Raw genomic sequence first — 16,971 nt, forward strand, 5'->3', positions numbered from 1 at the left:
CTGTAGGATGCCCTACTGAGCTTCAGCTCTGATTATAAATGATACAGGCGGCTAATCGCAGATGAATGCGTTTATATAATCTGTATTTTTACAAAAAAAAATTACCGAGGTCACAAATCTTGCATAAATATGAATTGCTGTGCGGACACAGATACACAGATCAGAGAAGGACAAAGAACCATTCAAATGGCGTTTCAAAAGGCGCTTTATAAAAACAAATTTTTCTATCAAAAGTTATTTAGTCTAGAAAGAGAAGTGAAACACCATGAAGAATTACTGACATTTCGCCTTCCTCGCTCGAAATATAATCTTGTGTTTCGTACACAGTATTGCTAGTTTACTTTCCAAAGTGCATCCCTCCTTTGGAAAGGCGTCATGCATTCATTCCTGCATCTCAGTAAATAAGCAGCGGCAATGCTAACTGTTTTGGCTTTTGCAGAGTGACAAGGTTTTCTTTAGCTTCTGTAAGGCACTAAGAACATAACACACGTGGGTATCAGCAGGGAAAGCTTCCCTCAAAAACATTTAAAAGGCATAGCATGGGCAGCAGCAATGCAAGATGCACACATATACTACAACACACACTAACACACATACACATATGTGCACCAACAGCCCTCCTCAAAATAAACACAAAAGCCCAGAGAGGTATAGCACAAGTGGCCGCAGCAGAACCCTGTCTTAACCAGAACCAATCCACATGCAGAAACTGCAAAGGCTGTAACAGTGTACTGCTAGATAGCTTCACTTGAGAGGTGAGACGTTTGCATCACGCTCACAACCCAGGACAATGGTGCAGGTCTCAAGTCGCGGTGGCAGGAGCGGGTACACCCAAGTGGGACTCACAGTGCTTAGCCTAAGTCTTGGCCATACAAGGGATGCTTTGCGGCAGTGACTGAGAAAGAAGCCTGGTGAGGAGATGTGGAACTCAGGAGTAGTGAGAGGGGGCAGTAGAAATGATCACAGAAGGTGACACACTTGTGACGTGTGCAGCTTACACTCCATTAACAACAAGGCTGCAATGTTACTTCCAGTTTACGCTTGATTCGAATATAGCAAGATCAGGCAGCCTTGCTTACCGCAGTGGGCAACGTTGATCACCATTTTGGCAAAGTAAATCAATGGAATCATCCTATTGTAGCCAAATCTTTGGAAGGTGCTACCTCCACATGTTTTTGCTGCTTGTGTGGAAGTGCCACTTTAACAAAATGTAAAAAGGTGGATCTTGTATTAGTTAAAGGACTTTTCTTTTCGTGTGATTTTCTTTTCACTAATCAATTCAGAGATTGTATTTTTTTTCAAAGGAACCATCTTTTTGGGGAAAGACACATGTCATCCATCACCCGCCAGAACTCTTCAGACCTCCTGTCTCATCCTCAAAGGTCCAGGTGAGGAGAAAAAATATATGGGACGCTGGTGAGCACATCCACATAACGCTCTATTTGCTAGGAAGATATTGATGGTATTACTGTATAGTGAGCACTCCCTGTGATGTAATGTAAGAGATTAAAAAATAAAGTTTTGCCCCTGCCCTTAATGTTGGTATGCCAACGTATAATTGGGGATGTCAGAAACTCTGGCCCCGACCTGCTGTCGAATCAGAATCCAGTTTTGTGAAGATCACGCTGTGCTCTTTGGAGCAATACTCAAGATCACTGGCAGCTCAGAAGCAGGACTGCCTTTTGTAGCTGGAGCTATCTGACGCTGCTGTGCAGCACAAGGATTTTGTGCACAACTCTCTTTAAAATAAATACTAACTGGTGCAGTAGCCCCACCCCCTAACTTGCAGATAGTCATTTTCCCTCCTTTTAATAACTCATTCTCAAACCCACAGTTCAGCGACTAGTTACCACCCAAATGGCATGCGAATTACCATAGCTCTAAAAGGCAAAGAATCTGCTGTGTGTTTTATACATTGAGGAAGTATTTTAAATGAGTCATCCGCTTGAAAGCTTCCTCTCTAACCAGGTTCATGTGTTTTCTTTGCTGAAAGCATGCAATAGAGTTTTTGGGAAACACCTGACTTGCACTTGAGTGGGTGACTGAAAAATAAAGGAAATGGAGGTGCCTAAAGCATATGGACAGGAGCTGTTGGGATTTATTTTGTTAGCTGAGCCGTTCAGTAGCTGCAGAACCCATTTGGAAGTCTTAGCTAAATAGCTGCAGTGATTTAGGATTGAGGAATTAAAAGTAATCCACAGTATGTCATTTAAGCTGGGAATAAGAGAGCGGAAGCAGAAAAGAGCGCATTCCAAACATACCCAGCTTTGCATCAAGAAGCGCGGGTGTGATGGTGACTGCAGAGCGGACCGTCCCATCACCTCATATGGTTTTGCTATCAAACTTCTCCAAGAATCATTTCCTTTCCATGCAGCAGAGCTCAACGTCAGTCATTAGGAAAAATAAGCATTTTTCTAGCTGGAGGAATGACCCACGGTTAGCCGGACGTAAACTAAAGCTCTACGTGGTCAAAATCCTATAAAATTTCTCCTTGCCGACGCGCCCGCCCCTTCTTCCTGCTTAAATTTCCCTCCATGGGGAAAAAGAGACATCTGTGGATCTTCTGGCGGGGCATCAGCTTATAACAGCTGTAATAACCACTGATATTAGCAGGCAGGTGCGAGAGGTGCCTTGATACAAAAAAGGCTGAACTATGTGGGTTGTTGGTGCTGGAGACAATGGCTCATTCCGCACTTGATGGAAACAGTCCATGGCTAAGAGTTCATTCCGGGTTCAGAAAGAACCTCTCTACAAACCACACCAATCCCAATGGTCGAAAACTAAACCTAAAGAGGATTCATGCCAAATTTAACAAGCTCCAATCCTTGCATTTCCGAGAGGAGAGAAGATGGCTTAAATACACATTACTTGGAGGTTGAATTACTCCATTGTTTGATGCTTGGCTTGTAGTGTATGGATATACTTTTACACCTCTTTCTGGACCACATGAGGCAAGGGCTCAGGTCTGCTTTAAAAATGTTATTTTATATCAACAGCATACTAAAATTGAACTCTACGTGAGATCTGTGTAATATTTTGCTGTGAACTACTAGCTCTGGCTTCCTGGTGAATTAACAACCACGTTCAGAGCCCATTGTGTTTTAGCCCAAAATATATGCATAGTGTCTACAGTCATCATTACCTCCTCGTCTCTCTCGCTTATCTCAATTACATAATGAGGCCCCTTTGCCTCGGAGACACCCCCCTACCAACATAAAAAGGCCCCGCCCCCTCCACAGTCCATTGCACGTACCAAGTCGCCGTAGACGCAATTGGCCTGACAACCGGGAGGGAGGGCCATAATGGAGATAAGCAAGAGAAGGACACAGAGTAATGCAATTACCGATAAGTAATAGAAGCAGTACTTACTCAAGGTCCGACTTGCATCCTCAAAATATCAAGAACAGCACAAGATGATCCTCCAGGGTCTGCCTGAAAAGGTGTCATGACACAAAAAACATTCGGTGGTGGAAGTGAAATTGAATAACCAGCCCAACTCCCTGGTGATATCATTAGAAGTGAAGCAGCAAAAGGGGACATCTTACGGGGAGTCGATTGATCAAATTTGCTCCCTGGAAATCACAAGAAAAGTCTGCAACAGGTTTAAGAAATCCTACAAAATTTCGTTGGTGGGGTAGGCATAAGAGTGACAATGGGAAGCGTCAGGGCTAAAGCTGCAACCTTTAGGGGCACCCAGATAATGCCCATGATGTCAGTTATTGTTCCACAAAATGCCATGAGACCATGCTCGCCATACAGGTTCCAGAGTGAAAAGGGTGGTGTATAAATGTTTCCATATCACCACTGTGAGAACTACAGTGTCAGGAGATGTCTCCTGAGAAAGTTAAGAAACTTGGGCCTAGATTTCCTAAGGGCGGAGGGGGCACACACATGGACCTGGATAGTTTGCATTGTACCCAAAGGTTTCCATAATGTTTAATTAAATCGAAGCAATGCTTTATGCCATTGAAAATAGAATGCAATTCTATTTTCTCCGTTTATAATCTGTTGCATAAGGCTCTGTGTAAAGTGGAAGGGAGAAACATCTTTTTTCTCCGTCCTGTATAACAGAAGCAGGAGCAATGATGTGAAATGGTTTAGACACATGTTTGCCCCTGTACAAACATTTCATACACAGCACCCAGGTGGCTGCCGTCTCTTCCCACCCTTGATAAATATTAGACCTTTTCTATTCACACGACTATTAATTTTTCATGCTGTGTTCCATTTTGGATCTGATTTAGAGTTTGGTGGACGGGTTACTCTGTCATATGTATGATGGAGATCTTATCCACATAATTACAAGTGCATTATATTCGAATGCATCTGTAATTAGGCAAACGGCATATCCATCATGTTTGTGACGGAGCAGCCTGTCCTCCAAACTCTAAATCAGGCCCTTTGTGTCACACAACCACCTGTGCAAAATATTATTAAGTAACCCCCTTGGGTTTTATAAGTGTGACCACGAGATCAGTCACAAACCTTGGTGACCGCGAAATAGTTTCCACAGTGCTGTACATATGCAGTATGATAAGTCTCCTGTGGCTAGAACACTCACAGGACAGGAGGTATTGTTTTTATGTGTTAGCCTTCTCCCGTGAAACACAGCACGGAATTTAAGACAAAGTATTCTGTGGCTAGTATTTGAAGAAAATGTTGTCATTTAGAGGTCGCCAACAGTACTTAATTTGTAAAAGAATAAGTGCCAGAACCCAACGTTTAGCTCAGAAAGCAGGTATGGCACTTTTGAATGTTGCGGTTGTTACATGCCAAGGCTGCAGGGTCTTGATTTCACCTCATGCGTCTTTCATCGAGCACCCGATGCTCCCTGCCTATTCAGGTTCGTTTTCATCCCTGCCATCTTTCTTTGTCCCAGTTTCTCAGTTTTCTGTATTTCTCTACATCCTTCTTGCCCCCTTTTATGTACTTTTTCTCTTTCGCTCACATTCAAAGTCTAATGAGAAAAAAATATGCGCAAGTCCCCAAAAATCTGTGCAGTTAGGCGTCAACACCAACCACCAACTCATATACACTAATTGAAGGGTTTGTATCCTCTTCCTATGATTTAATCGGGGTCAACGTCCATGTGAAATACATTTCTGTGGTGTCACCAGGCTCAAATCTGACCTAATATCACTTACTGTGATGCCACTGTTAGTCAAAAGGCATGTGAAGTCACTTGTGCTATCTCTATGATTTTGGCAAAAGGAAGCCACTGGTACGGATGCAGTATCATTACCCCTCATTTGACTACTTTTGACACTATGATAATAGGATCAGCCGCGGCCCATGAGGTAAGAGGGGTAGGGTGGTGGGGCCGTTTGGGGGGGGGGGGGATTTTGAAAGACGATGACAAGGGAAAATTAAATAAATAATTACGTTTGCCTTGTCGTCTGTCGAAATTCCCCCCACCCGGCCCCACCGCTCTTACCTGCACGGGCCGCGGCTGAAATAGGATCATGATTAGAAATATGATACCATTTTAGAGGTTAACTCCTTCAATGCTCATGATGGAACGGTTCCGTCATGAATATCGGTCGCGCTGTGCTCATGACGGAACAGTTCCGTCATGACCACACCCGCAAATGGAATGTTCAGCACCAGGGGAGAATTGGCGCCGCAAGCAAGGTGTTAAGAAAACCAAATGCAAATATGGTATGAGAGCAGGATTTAAACACTAGGTAATAACAGGTGGCAGAAAGTGTTGAGAAGCAGATGACTACAAGAGATGTCTAAGCATTCTAGTCTACGTGATTCTGTGCAACTCTACTGAGAAGTAGGAAAGTAAGTGTTAGATCTGGCATCTTTTGGCGTATTTCCCCAGGCTTTTTGATTTCTGCTCTCCCTGTTTTGACTATGTTTGTGCTGGTTTTATGTCTCTGCAAACTATCTCTCAGTGTTAAAGTGCAAACTGTGTTAGGGATTGGTGTTTACATGATTGGCATATTTGGTTAACTAGGAAGTCCCTAGTAAAGTGTACTGAGAGTGCCAGGGCCTGGAAATAAAATGCTGCTTGTGGGCCTGCAGGACTGATTGTGCCACCCACACAAGCAGCCCTGAAAAGGGTTCTAAGACCTGCCACTTCAGTGTCTACACGCAGTTTGTAACTGCCATGTCGACCTGACAAGTGCACCCACTTGCTATGCCCTAATCTTCCATTTTCTTTAATGTAAGACACCCCTAAGGTAGGTCCAAGGTACTCCTCCTGTAGGCAGGGTGCTGTGTATGTTAAAGGTAGGGCATGTACTGGTGTGTGTGACATGTCCTGGTAGTGAATTACAGTGTATTTTGTTTTTCACCACTGCAAGGCTATCTGTCCCATAGGATAATATGGGATGTTGCTCATAACATCTTATAAACATATCTTCCCATTGAGAAAAGATAGGGGAATGCAGTTTGGTATGCATGGACTCTGAATGTAAAAATGCATCTTTCAGTAAAGATGATTTTTATGTTTTTTGTTTGAAAATACCACTTTTAGAAAGTAGGTGTTTTCTTGCTTAGCCATCCTGTTTGCCTCTGCTGCTTTAGTGGATTGACTGTCTGGCTTTGGGGCTGGGAATCTGCATTTACTGTGGACAGCCACTAGGAGGGTTGAGGTGTGTCCTGCCTTTTCTGGATGAGTCGGGGCTGGGCTGAAGGGACTTGGGCTGCATTTAGTAGTGGGAGGAGATTTCCTTGCACCTGAATGAGCCTGGTTTGCCTTACACAATGTTGTCTCCACCTCCTGCTGGGAAGCTGGGCCAGAGAATCCAGAACTGGTTTTGACTGAGCCCAGAACCTCTCTGTCTGATAGAACAAAAGGAAAGGGAGTGTAAACATTGGCGCCCAACCCCCAAAACTTTAGAACTTTCTGGAATCAAGGAACCTGCCAAGAAGAAGAGCTGGAAGAAATGCTAAGAGGAGTACTGCCCCTTTGTTGTGTTCTTGCTTTGTTGGGTTAGCCTGCTGTTGCTGCTTCTGCCTTGGGCAGTGAAAGGACTGAACTGAACTTTCTTTACTTATGCTGAGTGTCTCCACTGGGTTGAAACTGAGCTTGCTTCCTGTTCTGAAGTATCAGAGACTGCAAAGACTTCACCGACCTCTGGGTACCACTTCTGGAACCGCAGTTTCAGTTGCCACAGAGGAGGGTAAGCAGCCGACTACGTCACCGAGTCCATCGCCGGCTCCGTGTCCTCTCACGCCGCAACCCTGGTCTCACCGACGACTGTCGCTACCGAGCCTCTGTTTGCACCGTGACCTGTGGCCCCCACACTCTTCACCGCCTCCTTCACTTCGGTGCTCTGGTCTCGCTGACGCCGTCGCTGCATGCTGACAGTGACTTCTGTGACCACATTGTGGCTTGGGGGATACTGCTCGTAAGTCTCATGACGCACCGCCCCGTCCCACCCCAAAGTTTGGACGGACCAACGCCAGGCCCCCACAACTTGCTCTGTCACCTGCACCGCAATCGGTCGCTATTGCAATCTGCCAGCACTGCAACAAGCACCGCCTTCACTCTGCCCTGCAGCTCTGGTATCACCGACGCCACTGGACGACCTTCAACGAGCTGTTGCCTGCACAGTGACTTGAGGGCACAGCACTGCTACGTTTCACATCGCAACAGTTGCCACGACCAGCCCGCACCAATGTGTCAGCCACAACACAAAAGGTACTGTTTACGAGTCTGCTGACATTCTGACGCAGTCAGACGGAACTGTTGTTTTCAGTACCGCAGTAGCACCAAAGACAACCACTTCAAGGAACTGCATTTTTAAAGTATTCTTGCAAAGTGCATATTTTTAAGTAACTGTATGTAGGATTTTAACATTCTGGTCTTGTTTTAAAATGTATAAAGTATTGGATACGTTTCTAAACTGGTGTGGTGTCTGTTTGTAGTGTTTTCACTGTATTACTGTTAGTTATGTGCAAATGCTTTACACACTGCCTCTGACTACTCGTGCCAAGTTACCAAGGGAGTGAGCAGGGGTTATTTTAGGAGTGTAACTCCCTTACCCTGACTAGGAAGAAGGGTCCCTACTAAGACAAAGATGCAAACCGTTGCTAACTAGAGACCCCCATTTCTAACAGTAAGGCAGAAATACTTTAATATGATCTTAAATTCGGCCACCTGAGCTATATCCCCGATAGAGTTGGTACATGAGACATTTAGGGGCCGATTAGGATGGCGGACGGACTTGCGTCCGTCCGCCACCCCTGAGTAGGAGGGACCGTCCGCATGGGCAGCGGCGGTCCCTCCATGGCAAATAGGATGTGACCGCCAGGGTGGCGGTCACATCCTCTATTATTAACATTGCGGCGGGTGCAGCTTCAAGCTGCACCCGCCGCAATGTTAAAAATGCATGTGTTGCATTTACATGCACAAAGCGGCAGGCACCGCACGGTGCCTGCTGCTTTGTGTACGCAAATGCTGGGGGGTACCATAGGTACCCCCCATGTGCACCCCCCACCCCCCATTCACCCAGGGGGCCCGCAACGGGCCCCCAAAGTGAATGTCCGTATGCTTTTCCATGGCGGAAAAGCCGCCGTGGAAAAGCATATTTACACAAACATCATAATATGGCGGACGGTGTCTCATAGACACCGCCTGCCATGTTATAGCTTTTCCGCCGCGGTCGGAAGCCGACCGCGGCGGAAAAGCGGCGGACGGAATTCCAGACCCACCAGCCATCCTAATTTGGCGGTGGGTCTTTGGAGTCTCCGCCGCGGTTTTTCCGCATCCTCCAGGCCGGCGGACACTTCCGCCTGCCCGGAGGATGCGGAAAAACCGCCATCCTAATCGGCCCCTTAGTTAGGGTGGCCTATGAGGTGGCATATTAGGACTAATTCTGGCAGACATAAAGTCCTCAAGTTTGGCTACAGTGACGCAAAGCAGCAGTGCAGGATGAGAGGCTTAGCTCTGTCCTAAAGTAATTAACTGAAACATGAATCTCACCATATAATCAATAGCACACTGAAAAAGTAATCTTTTCCACAATGATCCCTTCTATTCTTTTAGTTGAAAAAAAAATGAATTTTTACACTTCACTAAGACGTTCATTTCTAGGAAAACAAGAATATCCAGTTACCCATGAGTACTCTTGCTCTGAAAGAACACATCCACAAAATGAGCTGGTGGTGATACTGTAGACACAATTTACTCGGGAAGATTAATGTTTATGAGATGAAATTTCCATCTGAATGATGATGTAATGGGCGGCCGGGGAAGAAGATGGTAACACAATATGCTAACCTGTCCTCTGAAGATAATTTATTTCCATTATAAAATAGCTTAGCCTGTAAGTGTCAGATGAAATGAATCTTCTGAATGCAATGGTCTGAGAGATTTCAGCTTCCACAAGACAGTTATATGACTTCCAGTTTCACACAGTAAACACAGAATTGAGTGTGCCTATAGCACCTGCCCGTAGCATCTGCCCCGAAGCAGGGTGCAGCCTAAGGACTGATTCAAGCCACCATGAGACTGGGTTGGAAACAGGTGCGGCTGGCATAGGAAAGAGCGATGGGCGGGGCGGGAGCGGGCGGGTGGAATTCGAAAGACGATGGGATAGGTAAAATGTAATTAAAAAAAATAATAAAACCACTTACCTTGAGCTCACCGCATCACCGACTCGGCGATGCAGCGAGCACATGGTAAGTTGCTTTATTAATTTTTTTATTTAATTTTACCTATCCCGTCATCTCTCAACTCCCCCCACCCCACCCCTGCACTGCCCACCACTCTTACCTGTGCCGGACGCGCCTGGTTGGAAAATCCTCCAACTTCTGTAAAGGAAATTGAGAAGAGAATCCACTGTTAGAATTTACTTTATAATGCTTTCTCTGTGTTGGAGGAAGGTCCATGAATGGCTGTTTTCACCTTCTAAACCTATTACTAGATAGTGAGGGCTATTATTGTTGCTGTGTAAGCCTCAATGTGATCCCCGATGGGGACAAATTGTGCAAAAGCTTGTAACAGTGCAAACCCAGAATAAATCCACATTGTACCACTTTTACCCGTTTAGTAAAAGTAAAGGGGATACATATTTCTTGCTGTTAACTTAGTTAAATGAATTGATGTGCGATGGCAAAAGTAGAGCAAATTGACATTGCTCTGATTTTGCATTTAACTCCAAAGGAAATGAATGAAAACATTTTGTTTTCCTTTTCAAGTGGGAATGACAGTAGTTATTTTAGGCACAATCACTTTGCTCCATGGTGCAAATTCGCTCAACATATTTGCAAAAGTTTTTCGAATCCGATTTTGCAAAGTAAACATAATATAAAAGCAAACGTAGTCATCATGTATAGACTCTTGCACTTGTTCTAACGTGTTTCCAGCCTATTTTCTCTGTCTGTACTCTGTTTCATAAAGCTCTAGGCAAAATGGAAAGGAGAAAAATTGTTTCCTCCATCATGTACAACACAAGCAAGAACCTTGGTGCAAAATGGATTGGACCCATGTTTGCCCACTGCAAAAAATTCATAACATGGCACATAGGTGACTGCCATCTCTTCCCACCCATGGTAAATATTAGACCCTTTCTGTTCACATAACTATCAATTGTTCGGGGTGCTTTGAACTTTCACTTCACATTTGAGTTATATAGGCATGTGAGGAAATACATTTTAATAATTATAATAAACATTACTCTCAAATACTTTCCTAGATAAAAATACTGTCTCACAAACTTTTAAAAATCTTTATTTTAACAAATATGACCCAGAAAACTCCACTGTGTCAGATCCATTTGCATTTTCATAGGCACAATAAGAGACTTTGAAAGATGTGTGTTTTGCAGTACCAAACTTACTCCCACCAGAAAAGCATGTAGATCACAAGGGTAAATTGTTGTGGGCATGAATGACCCCTTGAGTGTCTTGAAGTCAGTTAGCTAGCGATCCCCTATAATAAAGGCAAATGTGTGTCACAATTCTTCAACTTTCTTTGGTTACCCAAACCCCCACACAACAGTAGTCTTGCTAATGAACCCCCGTAAAAACTAGATGAACTCATTAGAGACTTCCCTGATTTTGGTACAATGTGTCCCCCCTTGCTGCAACAAAAACCCATGGCCATCTAGAAAACCGAGTGCCAACCCTTGAGAAGCAGTGCTTAACAATTATCTTGTCACATACTTCCTCTGGTTACCAGGTGTGTGAACTCTGTGAGAGATTCGATGCAGTGCCCCCAATATTCTATGAAAAGTTTACTTCAGGGTGAAGTGCCAGAAAATAAAATGGGCTTTGGGTTGATTCCAGGCTTTGACGAGAGTACAAATGTGTGGGCCATATGAAGTTGTCATCATTGTCTATAGAGAGCAAAGATAAACATTCTACAAAAGACTGTGTTGGACTAAGAGAAACTGATCAAGTCTTGATCTCACTCGGTTCCCCAGCACCTCAAACCACTCTGAGACACTCTTGACCTCCATTTTTTTTTTTACTAAGAATGTGTTGGAAGAAGTCAGCACTTCAATCCAATGATCTTTCATCCTCTTTCAGCCTACAGCACCACCTGTTCCTAGCTGGTGGTGCTGTAGCTAGCTCTTCACCACGTGCCTTCCTCAAGTTAACTCTTAGGTTTTCAAGGCATCATCATGCCTGCCTTTGATGGGCTTCTGCTTTCGAGAACTTTACTCCGAAAATATATCTTCAGAACTTTTGTTCTTCTCCCACAGTTTCCTGACAGTTGAGCCCTTTATTCCAGCATGGCCTTCACATCTTCTGTTTCTAGTTTCTCTTACCATTTTAAGGGGCCTCCGTATAAACATGCCACTTCTCTTGTCTAGCAAGAGGCGATGTGTATGTATTTTTTTATGGAAGTTTATAAGAATGAAAGTTTGAAATAACATCTCAGACATACGGTTACAGAAATCACTTCGGCTTCTCAGTGTAGACTTAATTGGGCAAAGCCTGTGCAGACAAACCTGAAAAAGTTGCCAAACAGGTGATGCCTACTTGAATTTTCTGTAATACCTTCACATTGTTCCATATAAACGATTCATATTAAGAAGAGCCTTGTGGTAGTCAGCTCGATTAGAACTTGGCTAAGTCAGAAGACCCAGGGTTCTAGTGAATGTAAATCTTATAAAGCCCTTCTGAAAAGCAGTATAATGTCTTTCCTCATGTAATCACTTTTACAGACTTTTGCATTCTCCAGTACACATACATATATTGAGATTGTATGGTCCTCGATCAATCGCTATCGTTGAAGTGAAGGGACATTTTTTAATGAGCTGCCTTTAAGCACGCACTTCAACCAGAATCACCTCCCCATAAGAAATGGACTCAACATTTTCCTAAATTGTTGATGGATTCCTGCCTCATTTGCCCCCTTCCTCTACATTTAGTGCATACTTTATCTCTTAGAAACAAGATGTTGGATCTGTGCCATATAAATATATTTTTTTTATTCAAAACGCAGTGGCTGGCTCCCTTAGTATAGGACTGCACAACACTATTTGCCCTACATGCATCATCCACTTGTAAAGCGCAAACTTATCACTCCTAAGGGTATCGAGGTGCTTAAGGGCCGGACGTTGGGGAGATTAAGAGAGCTATTGCCCAGAGTTACATGATGCTGAGCTGCCACCAGCACCAGGGATCAAACCGTGAGATCAGCGCTCCGGAATCAGCTGCTCTGGCTGCTGCGCCACTCCTCTCTCCCAATAGCTGTCTTGTGATTGTGGCCTCCATTGAGTGGGTGGGGCCACGTCGGCTAACGGACATGCGCAGCACTACGGAGGTAGTGCTTGTGACGGCTGTTGGCCGACGGGCGCAGGGAAAGGGTTATAAGATGCATGATAATAAGCAGAGAGAATGTAATATCTCGAATGCAATGCATATTGCATGTTAACATTCATACTTTATTGTAGGATTTGTCTTTCTTAAAGCCTCTCTCTGGGCTAGGGTCACCAGAATATTGAAGCCAAAAACCGGGACATTTCACAAAAATAGAAGGACTACAGACTACAATTGTACTTCAACTGAGTGCACACAATTACAGTGCTCCTCAGCAGAGAATTAAAGAAGAGGCAGTAAGAACATGAATAAAAGGCAAAAGTCAGTAGCATGTCTGTTAATCAAATTGCTTTCTTTATAACAGCTGATAATTATGCCTGAATTGGAAACCATAACAAGGCAACTCCCACCGTTTTAATTTCCCAAACTCTGCCGAGACAGCTGGTGAAACCCGGGACTGTCCCGACACATTTGGGACATTTTGTCACCCTACTTTGGGGTCATTAGCTGAGCCACAGATAGATGACTGCAGTGCTTCGGCAATGAATGGGCGCCGGTGTAATGGAAAGAGTGCTGGGGAGGCTATTATTACTGGTGAAATCAAGACGAGCAGGACAAACTCACAAACTCTTTTCAGATCCACATAGCTGATATGAGGACCTTTTAGCTCAAACCGTTGTGGGAGACTTTTATCCTCGGTAAATATTAAGGGATGGACCTCGAGATTGACAACAAAAATATTTTCCATCTCATTTACCTGTGATGGCATCAAGGATATCAAAGCTTCTGGTTGTACACTATGTTCGGGAATCAGCTAATTGAATTTTTATAGACTATTGCTATTCAAGCCCAACGTCTTCTGTTTGCTATTCATTTTTCTTAACATATTGATGTACCGCAATCACGTGCCATATAAGGAGGACGCACTCAACCAAGTAAATTAGCAGTGCATCTATGTGCCACTAAACATAGAGGAGGTGAAAAGGCTCAGATACATAGCCTGCCTCTCGTGCCTTCTATATCCCAGAAAGAAGCACATTTCATGCAGTTGAGGCTAGCTTCTCATTCGGTTCGAGGCAAGCTTTTTTAGCGCATACTATGTACATTTCCTCAATTTAGAAATCGAGTAGCATGATTGATCCATGAATATACTTCTAGGTAGTCTTTCAAGTACAATATGAAGCAAACAGCCATCGTATTCAATATTGGAATTTTTTCAAGGCTTCTATATGTAGAGCAATGAAGGTGTTTTCATAGATTTCCAATAACTGAAGCTATAGAATTAGGGGCATATATACTATTATCTCACATAGCACAGCGCCGTGCATCCCCTTGCTATGCTGTGCTGCGTGAAATATTTAACAAAATGCAGTGCATATCCTCCTTTTCCCAATGCAGGTGTACGATTTGCTGCATACAGCTAACGCAGACACTCTTGCACCATGGTGCAAGGGTGCCTGCGTTGTAAGCAAGATTGTTTTTGTGCAGGAAGGGGCACATTTCTGCACAAAAAAAATCCCCTAAGGCATCCTCTCTTTTTGTGTGTAGCAGAATGCAGCACATACAGAAAGAGGAAAAAAGGAGAAGAAATAAACATATTTCTCCTGGTTACTCCTCACCTGGGAAGGTCTAGCAGTTTTGGCACATTATAGTAGTTGTGAGAATGCATCAAAATCCATGAGTTTTTACATGGGAACACCCACGCACCACCCATGGAACACTTACATGGGGAAGTGTAACGCAACACAGCGATTTGCATTCAGTTACATTACTCTGGATATATCAAGCCACTCAGGGCCATGCAAGGTCGTCTTGCATCCCTTGAAAAACCACATTTAAGGATTGTGCTGCACATGGATTGTATGGTGCGACGCAACCCTCTCATTAATATGACCCTCAATGTCTTAAAAACGGAGCTCATAACTTACTCTATACCCGAGAACATTTTGAAATGAAATGAAAAAACAAAATACAGATGTCTCAGTAAAGAAATGGTATCTCCATTGCTAACGAGATATAATTGCTATATATCACATAGAGGTACTCCAGCAAACGTGTTAACCAGTATTATTGGCATTGACACAAGTAACCTTTATTAAGACCACTGAAGAATCCCTAATAATTTTATAGATATTATGGTCTCCTCTCAAACTCAATTATTTTCCCAGCACATACAAATTTTAGTTAACTCTTGCTGTTTAAATCTATAGTAACAATCACAAAAAAGGTCAATCCCACCACACAATGTCTCAGTGGCTTTGTGAAGTTTAGGAAGTGCGTCAACTGAAGGGGTGCATGAAGAGTATTCTGATTGGTGCTCTTCAGTCCTAATGATGACTATGATTTAAATGTAATACCGGGTTTCTTCTAAAACAGAGAACACTAAAATGTAAGCTTAATATGTTTAGAAAGATGCCATTTACTGAGATTCATAGGGCACGAAAATACATATTTTAATCAGTGGAGATTGTCTGCACAACCAAACTACATACATACATATATAGCACAAAATGTTGAATCTTACCAATTACCTGTTCACATTTTGTGCCCCAAAGTATCTACTTTCAAAGTTTTAACAGCAAGGCTACACTTACCGATAGAATATGGCATAATCCACAGTAGAGTGACAGCTCTGAAAGTCCCATGTCTTCAGTTTCTGGCACTCCCTGTGTGCCCGGAGTTTCACCCTCACTGTTCCCTGGCATAATTCTAGGGCTGGCTTCCTCTGCAGGCGATTGCAAAACTCATTTGATTCTACACGCCAGGACTCTGCAAAATCATCAACATCAAATTTGAAATTTCCATCTCCACCAATCAGATCGTCTCTCTTGTGCCCATTATAGTTGCCACACAGGCCACACAGGTTGCCCTTCAAGTGCGGTGCTGCCATAACTTCCACAAAACTGTCTCCATCCCAAGATATCTCCAGCCCTATAAAAAGAAGTGAGTACATCATTCTCAGTTGGTTTTATAGTTACATTCAAATGAATTAATCATCCTGCCATTATATGATTGACTGGAGCACACACAACTTCAAGATCTTTAATGTGAAAGGTCTTCTATAAACTAATAAAAATATTAAATATAATAATTAAAAAAAACATTAGTAGAGAGTTTTTCAGTTTTCTTATCGAATTATCGTGTTTGTACACTTTCTATTCAGTTATAAAATTGCATTGACATGTCAGTCAAAATTTTCACAAATAATGCATGTTTTAACAGAAATAAATATCCACATTTTTCTAAGAGAAGAGAGTTGAAAATAATCCATTTAGTAAAGTGTTTGATGTGTTATTATTGTGAGTCTATATTCCCAGTGACAGACAGGTGACAGTTTCTTATAACCTGACACACTTCATGACTAATGATGGTCATTTTTCCTTTTATTCAAGGTACTTCTTTAAATAGTTAATACCATCTTATATGTCAGGAGAGCCTTCTGGGGGAGGCTGGTGCAACCTAAGGGGCACTTAATATTGCTAGTTCCTTCCCTTTCACTGAGTTATATTATACATTTTGTTAATGGGCAATTGAATTCCATTTCCTGCATAGCCAGTGTTCAATGTGCTCACTCGAGGTGCCCCTACTTGGAAGCTAATTTGCTATTGTGGTTTTAAATAGACTTGTCACTCCCTACAGTAATTGGTGGGTTTTTAAATAAGATTTCAGTTTCTTGGTTTTTCCTGCCGTAAACGCAGGCTCCTGCTGAAACTTTCATGATGATATTAACTACTTTCTCTCAATCTGTGTGAAAATTGGCAAAATTTACTGTCCCACAGGGAAATTCTGAACAGAGTCAGTGTTCCTCAATTCACATCTCACAGGCCAGTCAACCAAAAACAGTGCCTTCCTTGTAGGTTGCATGGCCAGTCTGGCACTCCCATGATGTTGGTTGTGCCACATACAGCCTCTTAGGCCTGTGTTGTCCGAGAACAGGTACTATCAGGCAAAGCAGATCCTTTGTTAGGCCAAATGGGTTAATTATGTCCTATCTCTCTGATTTCCTGTGAATAATTAGTACTTGAGTACCATCATATTTTGTTTCTTTCTCAATTTGTGTTGTTAATTGTACACTAGGGTGCTTCTGCCACTGAGAATAGCATGTGTCTATTTCTGCCCATCTGTTCTTATAAATGAAACACAGAACATGCATTGCCTTTTCTATGCTTACCCCATTTTATACACTAAGTTCTCACTTGTTGCTATCCCATGTCTGATCTAATTATTTAGTCTAAAAATGTATTT

The 16,971-nt window shown here is 43.0% G+C and overlaps 1 protein-coding gene across 1 annotated transcript in view; it reads right to left on the bottom strand.

The window, feature by feature from the left end:
* BMPER (BMP binding endothelial regulator) overlaps positions 1 to 16,971 on the bottom strand; it is a 429,950-nt gene that overhangs the window by 67,420 nt on the left and 345,559 nt on the right. Inside the window, exon 13 of the mRNA XM_078688231.1 lies at positions 15,321 to 15,657. Coding sequence (XP_078544357.1) covers positions 15,321 to 15,657 — 337 coding nt within the window. The remainder of the gene's footprint in view (positions 1 to 15,320; positions 15,658 to 16,971) is intronic.

This window comes from Lissotriton helveticus, chromosome 4_1 (genome assembly GCF_964261635.1).
Source record: "Lissotriton helveticus chromosome 4_1, aLisHel1.1, whole genome shotgun sequence".
Classification (NCBI taxonomy): Eukaryota; Metazoa; Chordata; class Amphibia; order Caudata; family Salamandridae; genus Lissotriton; species Lissotriton helveticus.